This window comes from Apus apus, chromosome 1 (genome assembly GCF_020740795.1).
Source record: "Apus apus isolate bApuApu2 chromosome 1, bApuApu2.pri.cur, whole genome shotgun sequence".
Classification (NCBI taxonomy): Eukaryota; Metazoa; Chordata; class Aves; order Apodiformes; family Apodidae; genus Apus; species Apus apus.
In genome coordinates this window covers 14650514-14673614 of record NC_067282.1, presented here as the reverse complement: position 1 = coordinate 14673614, position 23101 = coordinate 14650514, and the positions used below count along the sequence as shown (strand labels likewise).

At 39.9% G+C, this 23101-nt stretch overlaps 1 protein-coding gene across 1 annotated transcript; it reads left to right on the top strand.

Moving 5' to 3' along the window:
• The first annotated feature begins 15030 nt into the window (after window positions 1-15030).
• Window positions 15031-21609, top strand: LOC127385578 (stromelysin-1-like). Its single transcript, XM_051621443.1, has 10 exons — window positions 15031-15146; window positions 15257-15501; window positions 15981-16129; window positions 16225-16356; window positions 17263-17424; window positions 18039-18258; window positions 19141-19274; window positions 19817-19976; window positions 20810-20913; window positions 21269-21609. Exons 1-10 carry the CDS (start codon window positions 15042-15044, stop codon window positions 21367-21369), a joined length of 1512 nt encoding a protein of 503 aa, XP_051477403.1. The 5' UTR covers window positions 15031-15041; the 3' UTR covers window positions 21370-21609.
• Window positions 21610-23101: the final 1492 nt, after the last annotated feature.

The window sequence follows — 23101 nt, the reverse complement described above, 5'->3', positions numbered from 1 at the left end:
ACAACAAAAAAATAAAACCACCAACAGAAAAGTTTCAGTTTTTGGCCAAATGCATATAGGAAGTAGGAAGCTTTGCTTGTTACTAATGCTCCAAATAAGGACAACACACTGAGGCACTTGTGTGTTACACAAAATGCGGAATTGCTCCATTTCATAAGCTAAACCTGACCTACATTACCTAAGGGGCTCTGGTTATTTTTCAGTCTTGTTCTCTTTCTGCGTCATCCCAGGGCATCTCTGCAGTTGTACAATGTGCCTAATTATCTCTATTGATCAACAGATTTCTTCATCTTGCCTCACTTTTCCATGTGTCTCCTTTTGAGCAGATTGAGGATCAAGCCACAGTAGAGTAAAATGCTGAACCTATCATGACCTACTGAAAGTAATATACAGAAGAGGGATCTTCTTCACATCATCTTAATTTCTTAGAGCAGTATGAGTGGCTTACAACCACCACTTTCAGAAACAATTTTCCCATCTGTAATTGAGAAAGTATTGTCCAATCTAGTCCTGCTGACTTCAGTGCAATTTTTAACCTTGAAACTGGGAGTGTCAATATTATCTTCCTCCATGGACAGCAGACCGATAAACCATCTTCCTTTGCCACTAAATTCATTATGTCATTTGCAATCAAAATAAATTGCAGGTTGAATATGTGTGAAGAGCTGACACACAGCTGGGTAGTTAGCAGAGTCCATATGGCTGTAGCTGTGGAGCAGCAGTAGCTGGGTCAAGCAGTAATGGTGAGTATCTTTCCTGTGATTTGCATTAATATAGACAAATTTTGATGGTTTTACTCACAATCTTATTACAGACAAAACTGGAACACACCACCTATACAGATCTAATAATTTCTTGTTAGTACCCATTGTTAGGAGAGGGACCAAATCCAGAAGCCTGACAAAGGCAAGTGTACGACAGCTCCATGCCTCCAGGTACAAGCAGTAGAGAGGATGGACACATATTCCCACCAAGGACATGCTAGCCTTTGGAAGACTGGTTGCACTCCTGCAATGTCATGGGACCAGCCAGGCTGGGGTCTTATTGGGATCCTCTTCACTGATCTTGGGGCTCCTCTGTGCATGTAGGCCAGCTACTTACCACATAACCTAACATACTTAACATTTTGCCAGTGAGACAGACAAAATTACTAGACTACTTACAATAATATTCACTCATAATCTAATTTAGTACAAGAAAGCTGGAATTGTGCCATTGAAACTGAAAAACAACTTTCTCAGCATCTACCCCTTTTGTGTTACAGTCTGGGACCTCTGTCTACACTTTCCCACACCACAGTTCAGTCCACTCAGAATAACTATTCACTGTTTCTACAAATGAAAGTTAAACTGAAACAAATTTAGGCAGTAACAGTTGTCTAGACAATTGCCATCATGGCTGAAACAAGCTAGAATCTCTTCAGGCTAAAATGATCCCAGAGAAATTCTAGCAGATCGGTATGTGGACTTCTTCCAATGGTAAAAACTTGAGTTACTTGGCTACACAAAGATAAGAACTTTGACAGAGTAAAATAAGTCAAAATCTACTACTTTGAAAATATTTATTATAATGGTATATATTCACTTGTATAATCATAACTGTCTAAAAAATATTTCTTCAGGAATCTTGTCCATAATAGGTACGTGGAAGTCATAAAATACTGTTGTGCCAAAGAGCAAAACATACTACACAAAATAATAGGAAATTATTTTCATTTTAGTAATGCTTGTGTAGCTGTTTTCTGCAGCTGGATTTAGTCAGGACTTCCTCTTGCTCCCTTGCCTGTGTAGAACACCTGAACTTTTTACTCAGTTTGACTTCTGATTGATCCCTTGATTTTGCCCAACGAAAGCCAAGATGCTATTATTAGTCAGTCAATGCAATTACATATTTTTTAGTGAGCTATTCCTTAATATCCTCAGTACTTAGTAAAGCCCAAGCCAAAACAGAAATACTTCATAATGAGGGCAACAATTGCTGGTAAACACTCAGTTATGTGTGACTGAGTGACTACAATTCCAAGGTTCATCTGAACCTTGCAGCTGTTAATATTATTTATTAGGAAGCTAGGGTGAGACCCTTCTGGTGAAACACCAATGTTTAAACCCATGCTCACCCACCTTTAGTTTCATGTTATTAAAGCAAAATAATACACTAATCTAAAGCACTCTACATGTATTTTAAGTGTACTTTAGGGTGAGATCAACAACGTTCTCGGTGTGCACATCTTTCAAAAGAGAGATCCAACATTAAGGGAAATTAATTTCATTCCTGAAGATTACTTTTGTAGCTTTTATTACTCTAAAAGCACTCCGAATTACGTGCTCAGAATCTACCCAGGGATTTCAATCGGATACTCAACTGCACATTATTTTTATCCAGATAAATTACTTTTCCTTTGAAATTACTTCCTTGCTTTTACTCTGTCACATCACAATGCTTAAACCTAATTGATCTTCCCTTTCTTCCTTCACACCTCTGCCCACAATGTGTACAAATCACTAATTCCACTCAGACGTGTTGCTCTATTGTGTTATTGCCTACTCTGATCTTGGATTCTTGTTCTGAGATACTATCTAATATATTTAGAAGTTTTCAGCATTTAAATGCCTGGTGTCCCTGTTTACAGTAGAAATTTAAAAATGAGTTGAGCTAAAAAAAATCAGAGTTAAAATGTAGGAATATTCTGAAAAATAAAAAATGAAAAAGGATTTATGATATATTATAAAATAAATCACATAAAATAACAAAAAGGAAGAAAAACAATGAATTTTCATGTAAGCAATCACTTTGAATAAGTGAATTTCCTTTTTACATATGTTTTCAAACTATGCTTGAGGACATAAAAAACTGATGATGCACAAAGCTTTAGGAAACCTCTGTGGTCAATAATGCTCTTGTACAAATAATGTAAATGTGTGGGAAAAGACAGAAAGAAGCCAAATCCTTACTGTTGATAACTGGGAAGGGAATCAGGAAAGGCAGATCTCTGGAGAGGGATTAGTGCATTCCACCTCTTTCACATTTGTGTTTTTCTCACACAGCTTTTGCTTTCATAAAGCAGTGAAACAACCCAGATCAATCCATACAAGTAATAAATTCAGATTTACAGATAGGTAAATGGCAGCTTTTACCTGTGTTTGTTACCTCAGCTGGTTTTAGGATTAGTATTTCTTCTGAGGAGGTTTATTGTAAATAAACAGGTGCCCAAATCGACCAGTTCAATATTTTAAAGTGAGACATCACCAAACTTCAATGTACCTTCTAGGTCTATCTCCTATGCTCTGGGAAGGCCTGAAGAGGAGAGCAGTGGCATCTCTGTCAGGTGCAAAGAATCCACCTATGGGGTGGCAGCCGCTCTGAGGGAAGGTTCTCCTCAGCCACTGGGCGGGCGGCCTCTCCTCAGGCATTTGGCAGGCAGGTTCCTCTCATCTGCTCCGAGGGCAGGCTTTCCTCAGCCACTCAGCAGGCTCTCATCTTGGGATGGGCCCCAAGTTGCTTAGCCTCTGGCACAGCTCTGGGGAAAGGAGGGAAAGATCCATTTTCCCAACTTTATTCAGTCCCCAGCTTTGGCAGCTATGCTAACTTGTAGGGAGAATATTACCTGCGACAGTCAGCAGAGACTACACCTACACTACTAAGCTGATAGCGACAGGTCTCCAGCAGGGGTGAGTGACTGATGGTGCTGATCCATCTTCAGCCCTTTCCCAGTGCCTGTTAGCACTTAGAGGTGATGCCTCCGTGCACATCCAAGCACCCAGGTGACAGCATCAGCTACAGGTGCCTGTTTTGGAGCAGGGAGGGAAACAAAGCTTGGCTGCAGGAGGTTACCACGCTTTCCAGGGCCAGTAGGTGATCCGCTTTATTTACCCGGGTAGATGTCACCAGGAGGTGGTCATCACTCTCTCCTTGTGGGTGCACAGTTTAGCTACATGACACACAATGTAGATTTCTGTAGTAAGGCCTCTGCTGCCTCACTTGCAGTGGTGCCAATGTCATTATTTAAAGATGTAGATGTGCCTCAGATTAGAGGCAATACATTCAACTCTGTCCTTGAATGTATACTCTCAAGCAAATGCACAGCACAACTATGGGCTTGGGAAGGATCAGTACCTAGGCTTTCATTATTTTCAGAATATTCTCCTGTCTGAGTTGTGTTTCCTCATTCCCACAGATCTGTGTTATCTGGGCACTTGTTCAGTCCCTGTCAGAATAGTTCTGCCAGACGTGGAAGTGGGTGACTTCTGCAGCAACATGCAAATATGTTCCAGCAGCCTGTGCTCCAGAACAGAGCCTCAAGCAGATACTAATAATTGAATCACTCTGCTAAATAAATTGTAAGCACCTGAGTCATGCATCATTTTAATGCTCTTAAGAAAGAATTTGCTTCAAGAGAACTGATACGGATTACTGAGGAAAAATAATTTTCCAGCAATACAACTTAGGTTAAATACACCTTTCCTGAAATGGCTGCTGGGAGGATCTGGGATATATTGGGATGGTCTGCTTAATTCCACAAATGGAGTACAGTAGCAATGATTGCACTGGAGATTTTTTTCTAGAAAACACTCAAGATAAAATAAATAAGGATATTTATTTTATTGCAATAGGGAGAAGATAATAGGGATAATGAAAATCCTGTTGCACTTTTCGCGTTATTCTTTGCTTAACAGCATACATTATATTTTTGCCCTTTCATTATCCTTCTTGTACGCATAACAAACACTGTTACTTTTAATTGACCAGACTGAAACTCATTTAAATTGCTTGTGAGCAGAACACATTCTTGTCTACGTTTGCCATTCTCTGTGCTAATGATTCAGTAGTTAACGTGATAGCCAGCTGGTTTAGCACCATCTTTCTTACCAAAAGGAAAAATACAGTATTATTTGTACAGCTGCACCAAAATGTGAAATGTCTCTTGTGGAAGGATTTGTCTCACTGTTATGAAAGTCTTTTTATGGTCAATAGAGAATCAGAGGAAACTCTCTAAGACTTGGTTCAGCCCATCCTAAAGGAGTTTTTTCAGGCAGTTTGTATGAATTTTGTTTCCCGGATGCCTCTTACACAACATTCAGAGCAATGGGAGATACACTGCTAATAAACTGGATCCCTGACTTTAAATGAATAAAAGTAGTTTAAATGAACCCCATCCTTAATAAGCTGGGGATTTAGTACTAATGAAGGACATGGTTGCAATAATTTTTTCCAGTTCTCTCAAGCAGTTTGTCTGCATGACCAAAGGCTCCTCCTTCAGCATCTGAGAGTGCAGTGGTGAATCTGCTCCCTCTAATCCCTTTACCTGTAAATTGTCTTCTCTACAAGGTCAGCTGTGCATCCCGCAAACTTATCAATATTCTTAAGGGAAGATTTAGAAGAGAGAGGACAAGCCAAGGTATATAAGTAGCTACTATAGTTGTCCAGCTCTCCTTACTCTTTGACTGCCTTTGGGCATGCAGACTCTGTTCAAGTCTTCCTCATTAGCTGTGGCAGATAAAATCACAAGTACTGCTTTGAGTGTTGATCTCCCCCTGCTCTGATAGATGTAATTATTTCAGTCTGGAAATTACAAGATAGTTTTGTCAAAGATGGCTGTATTCATTTTCTTTCAGTTAGAACTGTGTTTCCATCTTTTTATGTTTCTTGGTGATTATTCCTCTGCGTTATGATCCACAGGAAATAAGATGAAGTACCAGTAAGGGAATGTATTGCATAATTCTCCAGACACCTTATCTCAGTGAGTATGAAGTTCAAACAAATAGTCCAAAGGAGAGCAAATTTAACCTCCTCACAAACCAGAGACCTGGAGATAAGAAAAGTGGTGTTAAAAGGCAAGAAATTAAAGAGTTAATGAATAAAGAAGAAGCAAGAAGCTTCTTGGTAGGAAATTAAAAGGTGCCACACTTAATAAGAGGAAGAATTATCTCTCCTCATGCCCCATCTCCAGACTGTGGCCTGTAGATTCTGATGGAAAGCAGTATAAAACAGAGTACATTTGACATGCATATTCTATGACTGTACTCTCCCACTATCTGACAAACTCTGACTAACAGAATGATAGAATCGTTTGGCTAGGAAGAAGATCGTCAAAGTCATCTAGTCCAATCCTCCTACAATGAGCAGGGACATTTTCAACTAGATCAGGCTGCTCAGAGCCCCATTCAACTTGACCTTGAATGTTTCCAGGGACTACCTCTCTCGGCAACCTGTGCCAGTGTTTCACCACAGTCAAAATAAAAAATTTCTCCCTTATATCTAGTGTGAATTGACCCTCTTTTATTTTAAAAACATTTCCCCTTGTCCTATCACTACAGACCCTGGGAAAAAGTTTGCTCTCATCTTTCTTATAAGTCCCCTTTAAGTACTGAAAGGCTGCCTGTCATGAGGCCTCCCCAGAGCCTTCTCTTCCCAAGGCTGAACAACCCCCACTCTTTCAGCTTTTCTCTGATAATTTTTGTGGCCCTCCTCTGGACTCACTCCAAAAGATCCACATCTTCCCTTGACCTGCTGGCCACACTTCTTTTGATGCAGGCCAGGATACAGGTGGCTTTTTGGGCTGTGAGCCCTGAGTCCTTCTCCACAGAGCTACTCTCAATCCATTCATTCTGCAGCCTGTATTGACACCAAAGGTTGCCCGGACCCACGTGCAGGAAAGGCAGACTATAAGAGAGAAGCATCTGAACTTCATATTTTATTCTTTCATCATAATTACCCATCTATACACCTGTGTGCACATTCACTGTGTTACTGTGTATGTGAGGTAGGTTCACAGATACACAGCATGGATGGATGCAGTTGCCATCAGTGGGAACCACTGGAAATTTAATGGCTAGGTCAGTACATTTCTGTGCACTTAGCTAAACATTAGGTACTCTCTTATTTACTGTGTTTTAAGAAAAAAAAAAAAACAACTATTTTTTCCTGTTAAATGCAAAATGTGTTTTACAAGAAATATATACTTCATAGGACTTCATGCCTTAATACTAAAGTGTTAAAAAAAAAAAAAAAGGAAAAATTATGCACAGAACCAGAAATCAAAAGTTGGCAAATTCAGGAGAAAAACTAACTTCAAATATTTTCAGTGCTCCTGGCACTCAATACCATCTGAATTTAATGTAGCTTAAAAATGTGTTGCATATAATCTCTTTCCCTTTATTTATCTGCTTTTGACAGGTAACTGTCTTGTAAATATATGAAGTAATGGTTATGTAGAAGATTGGAAGAGCTAAAATATACTCTGGAAAATGTCAGTATATTTCACTAGTATATTTTCTAAATGAAAGAGAAACTTTATTGGTGTCGAAAAGAAAAACAAGGAGTTGCCAAGCATATTATGTTTGAGAAATAATGAAAAGTTGTCCATTGACAATTTAAATCTTGTATGATTACTTTTAAAACATATTCTGTGACTAATTTATATGACATGGAATTTCTCAAGTAGCAATTTATTTCATTATATGTCCAACTATGATGTTTACTTGAATTGAATCATGTTTGAACCATTATTGCAACAGTAAAACTTAGGTGATTTCTTTCCCTCTTCCACCTGTGTCACCTGAGGCAATTCTAACCGATGTTAGTCCAATGCAAGTCCAAAGATCGGTGACCACTTCAAGAAACACTAGAATTTGAAAAAAAACTGCAAAATATGTTTAAAATCACAGCCTATTCCCAGTGCTATTTTGTCATTTTTAATGCTAATTTAACTGAATCTGCTTACTATTTTTTTATGTTGTAAGAATCCATTTGCTAAAGAGCATAGATAAAGAAGCTCTATTATTAGGTAGATACGTTTTCTCATTAACTAACTTTTATTTGGGTGTGAAAGAGAATCAGATGGCTTCAGAACTAGTTACACATGTGTCAAGTAACCATCTCTACAGGAAAAGACAGTTGGCATTTGTGGGGCTGAGTACCTATTACTAAGAGACACGGAAGGTTAACCAAAATTTCCCTGGGCAAATAAAAAATTACCTAGTTATCTCTGGAAGAAACAGAAAGATTAATTTTGAGCTGTGGATAGTAGATAGAGTAGTGACTGGGAGGGAGATCATGATGTGCCATAATTGCATGTGTGTTGATGCTGAGGTTTTTGGTGTTCAGAACAGCCACTTGATTTAGGTCCCAGCTCATCTTTGAGAGGTGTTATGTAGATGTTCCTGAGTTTCTCCTACATAGCTACCAAGAGAGTACATGGTGCACTGGATGAAGTGTCTTCCATTACCAGACATAGGAGATGCACTGAAAACCCTTACATGTCTTGTAAATGCAGGTTCTAGGTAAAAATCACTCATGAGTTACACAGCTGTCTATTACTTCATTCCTCAAACTCCATGAAAACCCACAGCATTTCCTTCTGTTCATATTCAGCTGAACTACTTCTCATAGCTCTAGGAACAGTTTACTGGGTGTCTAGGATGTGAAGCATTACCCTAAGGGATTTTGGAGCAAAAAGACTGTAATCAAGTCTTACAAAACTACAGTGAAGCAACATCCTGATGGGCCTGCTTTCTGCATTTTTAGTTAGCTGAAGGCCACTGGATAATAATTTCCAACCATCTCATGTAAGTCCAATTCCTTGAGACCACTGTAAGCATGAAAAATGATTTAATTTAACATCTGAAACCTAATTCCTGTCCTGGGTCATGACTGCACATACAAGCTTGGCTCTGGCACCATACTCAGCAGTGCCAGCTGAAGAAATTGCTGCACATCAGTCCCTCTCTTTGCTCCACAGCAGACCTGATGATTCCCTGACACCCTTCACTCAAATTACTTGGTTATTACTAAATAATTACAGTTACGAAGGTTTAATTGTCAAAATTATTTTGGGTGAGCTAGTGTGAATTTATCTGAATATCTCAGGAAGATGTTCTGAGAGGACAGTAACCTCCATGCAGGCAGCCAGTGGAGAGCTGGAGGAAGCCAGTGCCAGTAAGTGAAGTATTAAGGTCTTTACATGTCTTTGCTTTGGCCCAAGTCTTCATTCTTGAGATCACAGGTGGTTCTCTCTTAACTAGAAGAATCATCTAATCAAATCATTTTTAATATAAATTAAATAGATCATGAATTTAGTATTTGCAGTATTTATTAAAATGTGTCCTTTTGTTTAGTCAAGAAACGTTATTGGAATTGTGTTCTAAGGCAGTTTAATGTAGTAACTGTGGTGTTGGATTATTTGAACTGGTATTCAGAGAGGCATCTTCCTTGGTATTCAGATCAAAAAGAGATATGAAAAGCTGATTGTTTCCTTCTAGGTTTGTATTGGACAATGGACAAATGGACAATGACAGCACCTTCATATAGTGAACGCCTTTAAAGAAGTGGTTTGAAAAATTGACCAGTCTTTTTTTTTTTTTTTTCCCGAAGAATTTAAACTAAATATTTTCCTTCTTTTAGACATCCAACAAATATTCAACTCCTTTGGCCACCCTGCTTGTGTTTGCCAGTTGTCCTGCAGTCTGTGGCTTCATGTCTAAGAAGTACAACTCTAAAACCATTTAATTGCCAATATTATTACAAAGCTGATAAATTATCATGTTGGCTGCCTATGGTTGCATCTAAAGATTTCCTTCTTCATCATATTTGTTCCAAGACATCCTTCTGCTAAGTGAAACCTTGTGGCTGTGGGGATACTTGGAGCAGACAGGGCTCTAAGATGGCTCTTGGCACTTCTGAACAGGGGAGCAGCTCCACAGGAGATAACAGCCTCCCTGTGGTTTTTGTACTCTCTCAAAGGACAGAAGCCATTTGATTTAGAATTATAGGTCATTTGAAAAATTGTATATTTTTGTCAGTGGTGGAGGCACCAGAAATTTTGAATCAAATCATGGTGTCTTCCACTGTTTTATGTGTTTCCCTACCATCTCAAGCTCTCTTTGGCAAAGGGCTGTCTCAGAAGGCAGGGCTAATGCATAAGGCATGTGCAGTGAGGATAAGATAAAGAATATTCTGATAACTCCCAGGTATCTCTGATGCATTTGGTGGCCACAGGTATGTTTTTACAGGGGGAGAGTTATAATACTATACACTCTCAAACAGAAATTCTTCAAATTAAAGAAATTATTGATTGCACAAATTATGTTGATCTCCAACTAAATATGATATTTAATGAAGATGAAAGTAATGTTTGGCACTCATGGTCTACTAGCATCTATTTAAGGATCATTGCAGACCACTGTACAAAGTGGTGATAACCAGATCAAAAATGGTCAAGGAAATATGAAGATGTCAAAGAATTCCAAGTTTATTAATATACAAGGGTCCTTCAAAAAATGGACCTCTGCCACACAGAGCTTAACTTTGCACCAATCACTGGTCAAGTCCATTACTCAATATTTAAAAATATTGTTCTAGTCTCTGCACTTTAATAAACAGATGTGTTGCATCTATCATAAGTCACCTGCATTCAGAAGACTTTCCAATTAAGAACCGCACCTGAAAGACAGCAGATATTGTATGAGATGCCAATATTAGATTATACAACATAAATGGAAGACCAAAATAGCCAGTAGCTGATTGCTCTTGTTTTCAAATTTAAACTATTACATAAAACAGCAGGATGACAGTTTTCTAGAGTGCTTTCCTGCTCTCCCTGCTCATGTCCGAAAGAATCTGAGAACCTGAGGCTTCTTAAGGAGGCAACTTGATTTTCACTTACTTAGAGCATCTTGTCTGAATGTCTTAGAGCTTCCATGTCAAATTATCAAAGATGTAAGCTTTTTCTAGTCCACACCAAAATGAATTCCAGAAAAATCTGGAGGCTCTTTAAATGCAAAGCTCCCTATCTCATCCTAATACTCATTCCAAAGTCAAGTTCAGATAATATTAACACACATTAACAATACGGTTTAAGGAAAAATCTAAGTCAAATGCTTAAGCAGGTGTTAAGAGATGGGATGACGAGCTGCACATGGGAAAACATTTGTTGTGGACTTGTTTTTTGTCCTACAAACCCAAGAAACTACAGTAAATCTTCTTGAGGCTAAATGACCATCACCTTTTTTACCAGAGATCTGGAATATTTATAATGGAACAAGAATTGCATGGGTTTAGGTCCTTGACAATTAAAGTCTGCTCATGGGAGAAGAGAGGGAGGCAATATTTTACTGACCATTCCCCTTCAGAAGGAAGGGTAAGGTCATGCCCACATTTCAGTTTCTTTGCAGGTTTGTTGGGACAGTGACGTAGTCTGAATCCAGTAGGGGCCAGGATGGTAAAGAGGAACCAGTGAATTAATTGTGTCTTACAACCACAGTGTTTCCTGCCTCACCCATTCCTCAGAGCCATGTCTTAATTGAAAGTATGGCCCCAATATGTTCCCAGTTAAAAAATAAGAGGTCATCTGTAGGATGCAAAAATGTCAAAATTTATATTCCATTTTAATTCCTGCAAACCTCAAAATTCTTAGCCATTGGACTCTGGTCTACCTCTTGTTTACTGACAGATGATACAACACCAATGGACCGCAGCCACTTTGTGATCATGCCTTAGTAAGCAGCTACTAAGTTAGACATTGCTGAGAGGAAATGACATGCAACTTATGAAACTTGTTTATACTCTAAATACAAGTGTGGAAGTGATTTCAGCATTGCTGTTGTTGTTGATAATACTCAAGGAAAGGATACAGGCATCAAAAATATCTGAATTCCTGCTTAATTAAAATCAGCCATCGAGATTAAATCTCAAAGGTGCAAAAGAAGACATCTACAGATTCTTCTATAAATTTAGGAGATGAAATCATAGAGTATTTATGTTTAGTTTGTTCAAGCTTCCTTTGACCTAACTTGCAGTTGTTTATATGCTTAATTACATTTGTTTATGTGACTATGTGAAGTATCCTTCCATATTTCCTTAAGTCAAAACTGCCAAACAGAACTGGCATGACATTTCTGGATGGAATTTCAACCATATAAAAAGAAGAAATGGCAGAATTCCCAGCTAGAATTTTGACAAAACTGCTAAAAAGTTTGGCACTTGGGCTAGACCCCACAGGATAATACAAATTGTTCTGTCAGAGGACAAACAGTTCTGTGGTGGAGTAATATTAGCACGGGTGCTGGCAAGCTTTCAGTGAACTGCTCTGTTCTACTGGACGAGTCTTCCTGGGAAAGCACCCCCTCTTGTCCCTGTGTGGGGTGATTAAGGCAGTCACTGGTGATATGGGATGTATGAGTCTGAGTGCTGATGAGCTGAGGGGAGAAATGAGCAGTATTCCTGAATCCATCCTGGCTGCTTTGCTGCTGTATAAGCTGGGAAGAGTCACCACTGCAGTCTGTACTGTCTCCAGGCCAGCTGAAGGGCAGCAGTGACTTGGGGCACAGAGGGGAGCAGCCTCCCTGAGGCGAATGGGAAGATCAGAATCTGTTTGGGTTACCTATGGGGCCAAGGCATGAAGAGGCACCCAATCTGCTCAGCGTTGTCAAGAATTAAGTATTTCTGGGCATCCCTGAAGCAGGACTCATTAATCAGCAGACCTATAAGTAAGGCAAAAGTGCCATATGAGGTTGTCTCTTCAGTTCAGCCAAACCTATCAAAGCTATGTCTTTGCCAGTAAATCTTCAATGTATCCACTGACAAGGTAATTTTTTAGCACTTTAAACCTCGATTAAAGCCACAACACAGTTCTTTTTTGCATCCTGTAATGCTTAAACCCAGGACTGAGTTCCCGTATTAGTTTGAACCCTAGAAGCTGCTAATGTCTTTGGGGTCAATACAAGAAGGCAAGTCCTCTCCTGGATCTGCACACAAGGAAACAGCACACCAACTCACACATCTTAGAGCCATGCAGACCGCCTCAGCTGTGAAATTTCCCCACTTACGTTGCCAAATGCATTCCCAAGACAAAACCCAGCGCTCCCAGCTCAGCACTCACCAGCCACTCCATAAACGTCAGCAGGAGCATGAAGGCAACAGACTCTGGAGGGGGAAGCCAACAGCTCCAAAGAAGCTGTAAGAAGCCTGTCGGCAGCTATGCCAAAGTCAGTGAGAAAACACAGCTTCCTAAATATTAAAAAGGGCTTGCTAAAATATTTTCCAACTGGTTGTGCTGCATCTCACCACTCTGGCTGCTCCTCTCCAGATCCCCTGGACACAGAAAGCAGGGTGTTTACAAAATGCTTGGCTGAAAGCAAATAGGATGAGTGCCATATGGTAACTGCTGCTGCTGGGTGCAGACACACCAACTCAGTACTTAAAATTGCCCCTCTTTGTGTCTGAATTTTTTGTGGAAATGCAGACACCACACTCTGTGAATAAAGCAACTTGGGCTGCCGTTCCATGGGCATCAAAGATAACCTTGGGCATTGCTGCTGCCAACATGAGAGGTTCTAGTGTCCCAGCCCTGCACCTGGTTGCCTCACTGCATCCCCATTCCCATCTGCAATATCCCACTGCTCGTTCATGCTGGCTCAGGTGCTCTTCTCACTGCTGTGCAGTTGAGCAACCTGAGCAGAAAACGGTTGTTGGTGGAATTTGGGTTATTATTCTGGGCCACTTTCCTATAGTTTCAGCCCTCTGAATCAGTTCACTGAGAGCACACTTTGCATCAGAAGGGCACAGGGAAAGCCAGGAATGCTGCCCAGGATGGGAGAAGTGGGAACACCCCATTACAGCAGCAGTGAGCTATTGGCAAAGCCACTCTCATCCCACCAAAGCCTTAGGCATAAACATCTATGCCACTTAGCCAGGTTCAAGGACCTGGGTCTGACCTGGGTCATGCTTGCAGTGTGACCCTACTCCAGCCAGGCAGTTCAATTCCAGTTTCCTTTGGAAGGAGGCCATACCTTTTCCCCAGGCCACATCGCAGACTGCAGAGCTCAGCTGCTGTGGTGCTGGGGTTGTTTTTTTTGAAGTTTCCAACATGTTTGTTCTCACTTGAAAAGTGGTTTCTTTTCCTTCTTTTCTCATGTTCAAAAAAAGTAGACTATTTTTAGCTCATATTTCTTCTTTTGAACTTGCAGTTTAGCACTAAAGCAACACAGGAGGATTCTGCTTCAAAAGACGGATGTCTCAGAAATGACAGACAGGAAAGGGGAAAATGTGTCAGTGTTTCTGCAAACCCTGCATAAAGTGCAATGCACCACCTTCAGGAGAGGATATAGGAACCGAAAGTAGGGCTTCTGGCACACTGCGGAACTTTGAGTGTACTTCTCAAATCCATATCACCTTCCATCTGGCTTTGGAGATAGATATTTAAAAGTTCCTCTGAAGACCCTCTGCACCCCCAAGGTGCCTGTAGTCCTCTAGGGCAACTTCCATCATTTTATTCAGTTGGAAAAAGCCCTTGACTAATAGTCTGTGCAGACCAAGATATATGATCTGGGGTGCTCTACTGAGAGCTTTACATTGTGGGCTGAGGGTTGCCTGCAGCAAGTATGGAAGAACAAGGGTGTGGGGCCATTAATTTATTATTATACAGGCCAAGTAGCAGCACAGGTGATGGTCCTGTAACCATGTTGAGATGTCAGGTTCAAGAGAAGACATAAATGGGTCTGTTGTATAATCAGCTGTGGCACTAAAGTTATTAGGGACAAGATAGGCTAAAAGAAGGGGTTCATCCCTGACATGCTGAGCTCCTGCATGAATGCCACACAGAAAATTGAGTGGAAGTTTCTGAGGATCTCTTACCACATGCTACAAGCAATTACAAATTGTTGTCCCTCAAAAAGAGACACGTCTCTTTAGAACCTCTGAAAAATGAGGTGAATTTTAGCCAGGTGACTCATTATAGATTTAGAAGTTTGTAAGTTTAAAATACTGGGCCAGATTAGGAATGGAGGGAAAAAAATACTGTCCGGTAATATGATTGCGAAATCAGGGGGTTTTGGGCAAGGTAAACTGTCATGTGTTAGCTTGCTTCTAAAACCAAATTTGTTTTCTGTGTTTCTGTGGGAAATCAGAGGATGTTATAAACTGAGTCATGCAGTTATTGACTTTAGCAAGCACACAACGGATATAAATAGAGAAATGCCCGTGAGCCTCAGACAGAAGAAGAGATTGAGAGGTCTTCTAGCAAGGGCTGATAGGACAGGGAGGCAAAGATGGAGACAAAGATCCTTCTTTTCCTTGGGTTATTGTATGTTACATGTTCTTGTGCTTTCCCAGTGGTTCCAGAAAAAGAAAAGGAAGATATGCAATTTGCTAAGGTAAGGACTACAGACAGAGCTTGAGAAATAATTTATTGAGAAAATGATTATAATGATGTATTAGTAATGTCAAATATTTTATTAACAAATTGCTTTTTCTTCCCCATCAGAAATATCTAGAAAATTTTTATGATTTTAAAGAAGAGAAAAATGCTTTTTTTAAATCAAAGAATCTCAATCACATGTCTGACAAAATCCGAGAAATGCAGTCATTCTTTGGGCTAGAGGTGACTGGGAAGCTGAATCATAAGACACTGGACATGATGAAGCAGCCCAGATGTGGAATTCCAGATGTGCACTCATACAGCACCTTCCCGCAGAGCCCACGGTGGAGTAAAGATGATGTGACATATCGGTAACGTATATTAAAGCACATTTCTCTCTGCACTAGTGGGAAACTCTGTGGGTATTAGGCAGAAGTCGTGTCAATGGGTTCTTTACTCCTGTGTACTTACTCCTTATTTATTCCTCTGTTTCTCCGTACAAAAGACCCATCAAGGACGAAGGGGCCATGACTGTAGGGACTGTGCATATCTTTGCTGTTGGCTTTGAAACAGTGATTAAAAAGATTAAAATGACATTTTATAGTAGCTAGTTAACACCCCGAGTAAGTAAGGTACTCAGGGGATAGAAGAGAGTTTATAGGTTAGGATTTCTGAAAGATGTGAAAGAAAACTGAAAACTTCCTCAGTTTTGTAAGAAAATAACTTGAAAATAAAAAATTTGAAACACATACACAATAACAAACACTGATCAAAATATTTGACCTTGATACTGTGTGCCCCAGCCACATGTGAACTGGTCGTTTTTAATTCCTTTCTCTTTGTTTCACAGGATTTTGAACTACACTCCAGACATGCTGCAAGCTGATGTAGAGGAAGCAATTGCAAAAGCCTTCCAGCTCTGGAGCAGTGTTACCCCTTTGAGATTCACCAGGCTCTACAGTGGTCAAGCAGATATAATGATCTCCTTTGCATCTGGATGTAAGAGGACTCCCTTGCCTGAATATGATAAGTATTTGTCACTTTTCTTCCAGAGACTGTGAAAAAAAATCACTTTTTTTTTTCCTTTTTCTTAGTTCATGGTGACTTCTATCCCTTTGATGGTCCAGGAGGAACTCTGGCTCATGCCTACCCACCCAACACTGGGATAGGAGGAGATGCCCACTTTGATGAAGATGAAAACTGGACCAAATTTACTACCTATAGTGGTAGGTAACCTTAAATATTGCATTGCTTGTTTTCTATTAGACAGTGTTGATTTGAAGACACTGTGAAACCACAGATCTCATGGCAGTAGTTCCAGTACTGAGATGTAAAACATCAGTGTAATTTAATAAAATGACTCTGCACATTTTGACCTGGGCTGCAGTCATGACAGTCCCTTGAAGTTAATGCACAGACTGCAATTACAGCTCCAGTGAAGTGAGATTAGCATGAAACAGCAATATTAGATGATTATGACATTGTAAGACAGGGAATTTTCTCCCTTGGATAATAACTTTAAATGTTGCAATATTGAGCTCTCACTTTTTCTTTTTTTTTCTTTTTTTTTCCCCTTTTTTATTTCCTTTTTTTTTTTTCTGATTCCGAGTGATGGAAATCTTTAACTTTTGCAAAGGAGAAATATATATATATATATATATATATATACTTAGTTTGTTGCTAAACATAAATAAATATACTAGTGAAGTGTTCCACTTTCCAGCAATATCCAGGGATAATATTAGATGGTATTGGTCTTTGTGAAGCAGTTACCAAGTGATTTCCATGTCATTTATGGTTCCCAAAATTTGACCAGATGACTAGAATGTTCTCATTGAGTTTTCAGTCATTATTAAAATTAAATAAGATTTGATTCTTTGTTGGCAGGAAAATTCCTGCAATATGAGAAAAAATTGTCCCAACACTGGTTTTCTTGCAATAAATAAATGCTGACAATTCAAAACTCATCTCTTCTTCAGGGTGCCAGAGAACCTCTTACTTGGGACACAGATTTTGCTGTTTCATTAGGACTGCAAACAATGCATCAGTCATGAGAGGATGGTGTTTCTGTCCTGCTGTCATGAAAGAAAATGTATTTAGTTTTTGTTCTTTTTGCTGGACTTTTTTTTTAGGGTACAACTTATTTCTTGTTGCTGCTCATGAGTTGGGCCACTCACTCGGTCTTGGTCATTCCAATGTCTTTGGTGCTTTGATGTATCCTATATATATGGCCAGGGATACAAGGGACTACAGGCTTTCTCAGGATGATATTGATGGCATTCAAGCCCTCTATGGTAAGTAAAAAGCATTTTTTTTTTGGTGGATGATGCATAAGCATTTATAATTAACTTTACCCAACAGCTAAAATGTACTAAACTTTCTACCTCAGGACAGATATTGAGGTTTAATTTCCTGATATTACTTTTATGCAAATCTCTTGTTTTCTTTGTGGCTAAGTCTACAAAAAGAGAGTCTGCAAAGCAGAGTCTGTGGACTGTATCCATGCCAGTAAGTCAAACAGCCCGGGAGCCTTTCTCCAATGATACTAGAGGAATACCTGTGCCTGTAATACTACCTTCCTGCTACCTGTAGTTTTACCATCTTCCACAGTAGGATGGTCACTTGCACATCTGCCCTTTGTAAATGATATTTTCTCTTCATTAAGTCCTGAGTACATATGGTCTGAGAAACCAGTGACTTGTCCAGGCAAAACAATGCCAGGGACCATCGTAACGGTCAGCAGCACAGATAGCCAAATTAAATTACCCAGGAACTTTTCCTGGCATTAATTTACTAGGTCAGTTTTAACCTTAAGAAACCTATGCATTTGGCTTCATACATCCTGAAGCTCTGCAACATTAAACACTCTAATTCAACTTCCAATTCCACATTTCTCTGTTTCCCAAAGGACCCCCCAGGGAATCCCTTGAACTTCCAACAAAAGCTTTTCCCCCACAAGAACCAACTGAAAGGACACCTGCAGAAGCACCAACTGAAATGTTACCGCGGGAAGCACCAACAGAAGTGACACCCTCCAAAGCCCCCAGAAGACCATATGACTGTGACCCCCATTTGACTTTTGATGCTATCACCACTCTCCGTGGGGAAACACTGTTCTTCAAAGGCAGGTAAGTGCCTTCAATTATAGCAGCACCTTTTTCTGAGACTCACAAAGGCAGAGCATAAAGTTCAGTTCAAGGAGTTTATCTTCTCTTACAAGGAAGGATATTTCTGAAAGTATTAAGGCAACTTTGCAAAAATTTACCATCCCAGTGAGGCTGGGTGAAGTGAGTACTGTCTGTAGGGAGCCCTTGCTGTTACAGATGTCCACTTTTTAGACACTGGGCACTGTAATGGGTCATTGCCTGGGCACATCCACCCAATCTAAGGAAGAACTTGATCTCAGGCCCAGGGTTTCACCCACTTCTTGGCATGGTAACTGTTTTGATAGAACAAACTTCCTTCAACAAAGTGGGTCTGATTCCTCTTATGAAACACATAATAAAGAATCAAAGCTTAAAAACGTAATCATTTTCAGGGAAGGGGAGGAAGGAGTAGTTCCTCCTTAAACTGAGTTGTTAAATGTTTCTCAAAAATGTTTAATGAACTTTTGTAACCAAATTGAAACTAAAAATGCCACTGTGCTTGCCTTCATGGGACACGGTGAAGATAAAGCTTCAGGTTTCAGCAGTACCACAGACATCCTGTGTTGCCTTGGGCAAACCACCAGAGTGTCAGCAGAGAGGCCTATGGGGCCACCAGCTCCAGGTGCACCTGCCTGAAGTGGAAGGCGGAATAAGATGACCTCCAGAGGTCCCATCCAACCTCAACCATTCTGTGACCTCAGAGCAATCAGCAGTAAAGGGCAAATGTCTAGAGAAAACAGGGGTGATATCACTGCCTCATAGGGAGAACTGGCATCCAGATAGTAGGATTTAAAGTACACTTCTGTGCTACTGATTTCCTAGTGATATAACAACAACAAGCACTGCTGTTTTAATTTCCATCAGCTACATCTGGCGAAAAAGTCCATATTTCTCAGAGATTGAGCACGACACCATCTCCTCATTCTGGCCGTCGCTGGCAGCTGGTTTTGATGCTGCTTATGAAGTTGACAAGAAGGATCGAGTGTTGTTTTTTAAAGGTATTTCTCTTATATTTCAGTCCATTTTATGAATTAATAATTTTATAGTATTTTCTAGCTTGTATACACTTCTGTAAGTTCAGCAATAATAATGGAAGTAATAAAATAATACTTGTAATACTAATAGATATTCTTAATATGCAAACAAATTTTTATTTTCAAAATGCTGTTACTGTCATTGACTAATGCTGCTTCACAACAACCATGTACAATATATTACTCTTCTTTTGTCAGTGACAGAAAAGATCATACCTGAGACAAAATTGATTGCCTACATGAAGTTATTTAAATACGTTTTTAAAGGTGCCAAACAAACCTCGAAAATATGTTGTGTTTTAACCACTGAGTATGTAACACTCTAATGAATATAAAAAGTGGAAAATACAACAGCTCTTAAGTATTCAAATATATCCATGTCCTAAAGGGTCATGTTTTTAGCTGCTATTTGGTGACATTCACTACACAGGAAAATCTGAGGCTTTGGTGAAAAGGAGCTGACACTCCCCAAGAATCCCAACTAACTTTTTATTTTCTTCCTGCAGGTGACCAGTACTGGGCTGTCAGTGGCTACAGCATAGAGCCAGGCTTCCCCAGACCAATTAAGAACCTGGGCTTCTCCACAAGTGTTGGGAAAATAGATGCAGCAGTTCATGATCAAAATACCAAGAAAACCTACTTCTTTGTAGGCAACAAGTACTGGAGGTAAGGCTCATTTCTCTTTTACATGGCAGAGAGTCAAAATGTCAAGTTATGTTTGAATTTGTACAGTAGCTTAGTGGTTTCCTATTGTCAGCATTCTAATCTGGTATTAAGCTGAAATGCAGAGGCAATTACTTATGTCTTCTAATAGAACGAATTCTATAAAACCTGAGATAAATATAACATCTATTGACTACTACCAGCTGGTGATTAACAGTCACAAATGAGCTTTTTTTACATGTTAGGAAGCGGTATCACATGAAGTTAGTGTAAGAAGATAATATGAGTAGATTTTGTCATCATTGTCATGTATTTATTCAGCAGCTATTAAGGGGCAGAAGTGCTTTCTAAAATTTATAAATTACAAATTTATAAATAATCTATGAAAGGAGTTTAAAATATTTACTTTTTATGAAAATGTTCAACTAAGCAGTAATGATAACCGTAATAATTAATCTGTAATATTATCTTGAAAGCTCATTATTACACCAGAATTTTACATTCCACACATAGAGTCACTTCATAGATTGGATGCTGTAAAATTAAAATATTCAGTTTTAATAATTATTGAATTTAATTACTCATTATAAACCCCATCCATCCTTATTATCAGTCTCAGGGAATAGAAGTGAACTATTTACCCTGGTGTTCTGAAAACAGCCTTGGATAGTCCACCACAGATGTAAATATTCACGCAGCCAGGATTTATATAGAGCTGTGAGATCACAGATGCTCAAAAATTTTCAGCTGAGAGTAGGCTTGTTTAGTAAAAATTCCATCTGTTTTCAACATTGAACATCACATCTTTGTTGTTTTCATGTAATTTCTTTGTTTAGTTTCAATGAAAATACCCAATCCATGGAAAGGGGATATCCAAGAAAAATAGCAGCTGACTTCCAAGGAATTGGCCACACAGTTGATGCTGCCTTTCAGAAAAATGGTAAATAATCTCCCACTGGAAATGGTGGATTCTCCAACACTAGCAACTTTTAAGACTCACCTTGACAAGGTGCTGGGCCATCTCGCCTGTTCCTGCCTAGAAAGGTTGGACTAAATGAACCTTGACGTCCCTTCCAACCTACCATTCTATCATTCTATGATTCTATAATGAAATTTAAATGCAACCAAAGCCAAAAAAGTATTATATTGCAAATGCATATACATATATATGAAACTGTTGTTCTCATTTTTTGTTGTTTTTGTTGTTTTTTTTTTAAATCACACAAGAAAATAGCAAGTATTTGTATACAAAGAAGAAATATTAATTTCTCAATATTTTTTCCTTTTAATTCTAGGACTTTTCTACTTTTTCCATGGATCCAACCAGTATGAGGTTGACATCAAGAACAAGAAACTAATCAGTATAATGAAGAGTAACAGCTGGTTTAATTGCTAGAAATGTTAGAGGATGGTGCAGAGCTGTATTTGTACCAGGAATGTTTTTTCATGTTCCTTGGTTAGAAACAGTAGCATTCAGCTGTTACTGTGCACCTGAGTTTGAAACTATGGCCTTTGATTATTCTAATTTAAAACCTTTAAAATGTAAAACTTAATGTACAGTTTTAATTTATTTTGTTTTCCAACTATTTATTAATCAAGTTGTTTTTGAGTAATAAAGTATTTTGCTTGAGTATAGCAGTGTTTGTGTGTTCTGGTTCAGTCTGCTGGAGACAAAACATCTGATATAACCACACACAAGCATGAACTGTTCTTAGGACTTCACCTTTTTCAGCACCACTCAATGTCCATTGGGGGAAGTTACAGAGAAGCAGAGGTAGGTGGGCAGTTCTGTCAGGCAATAAGAAATTTCCAGGCGAAAAGAGGATGGAAAAAAAGACACTCAGGAACAATGCGGGGGAGGTAGAAGAGGCAGGAGAAGATCCTACACAACGGTGTGAGAAGGGCTGTGGAGAGACTGGTGGCTGTGGCTTCACCAGCCATCGTCTCATGACATGGGAACAGAGGGATGAGAGCAGGGATGGGGATGGGTGCCTGCTGATAGATGTGGAACATGGCAATGGGCTGAGAAGACCCATATTCCAGTGCTGTTGTAGATGGTTTTAGTGGGCAGAGTTGTAGGTGCAGCAGGACACAAGTGATAGGAGAGAAGGTTGAGAGTTTGATTTGGGGGTGGAGGCAGCACACAGGCAGGGAGGGAAGTGATGGAGATAAGGTCATTGGGTCTCAGGGAGTCAGGGAATTACCCCTACTGAGCTGTGACTGTGTGCCATGGTAATGGAGTCAGGGCTGACAGTCCAGTTCACAATGCTGGACCAGGAACCACTGACAAGAACCACTTCTCGGAACAAACAAGCCAAAGTGATAAGAAAAAAAAGTACAGGATTTTCATGTAACTACCAGAGACAAATCGTCCAGAGGAAGAGTGGTGAGAGGCAGACAAAAACATATGTGCTTTTGTGTACAGGGTAACAGCTCAGTGCCTAAACCCCCCTTTGGGATGTAAGAAAGCCTGGCTGAAGTCTGTCTTCCCCTTGAAAGGATTTGATCTTTTATGTCAAAACACTGCTCTGATTATGTGGTTGTACAAAGAAGTCGACTCCTCCTTGCCGTTTTTTGTCCCTAGCAGAACTGGCTGAGGCAGCAAGAGGGGAGAGGAATGGCTGGTGAGGACAGTCTTGCAGTTACCACAGCCCAAACCCCATTAAGCAGAGGTGACATTTGCTCCTCGCCTTCTGCACAGGGCAGATGCCTGACATCTGGCTGAGACACCTACTAACATCCGTCACACCACCCATCAGGGCCAGAGGAAGGCATGTGTTTCCCAGTGTACCCACAGACATACTGTCCCCCTGTGCTAGCAGACAAGTGGGGATGAGCAGCCAAGATGTTGCCATGTCTGATCTTGGGAAACTTCTCTGTCCTGTTCTGCTCCTCATGAACACTTTGTGCCACACAAGATATGCACTGAGGGCTAACTGCTAAAGAAAGGCCTAAAACCAGCCTGGGTGAGAAATTAAGCCGTAAATCTCAGCAAGGCTTAAAAGTCAAGTAGGGACTGAATGGCTTAGCATTGCCACAAGAGCAGTGGTGCACCATGATGAAGTCATGGACTGCCAAGTGGGTGAGCTCACCTGGCTGCAGTCCAGGCAGGGCAGAGATGCAGGAAA

Coding starts and splice junctions, on each gene's coding strand:
- LOC127385578 (XM_051621443.1), top strand. CDS start 15,042: ATGGAGACAAAGATCCTTCTTTTCCTTGGGTTATTGTATGTTACATGT. Junction 15,502..15,980: donor AAAGATGATGTGACATATCG/GTAACGTATATT, acceptor TTTGTTTCACAG/GATTTTGAACTACACTCCAG. Junction 16,357..17,262: donor CAAATTTACTACCTATAGTG/GTAGGTAACCTT, acceptor CTTTTTTTTTAG/GGTACAACTTATTTCTTGTT.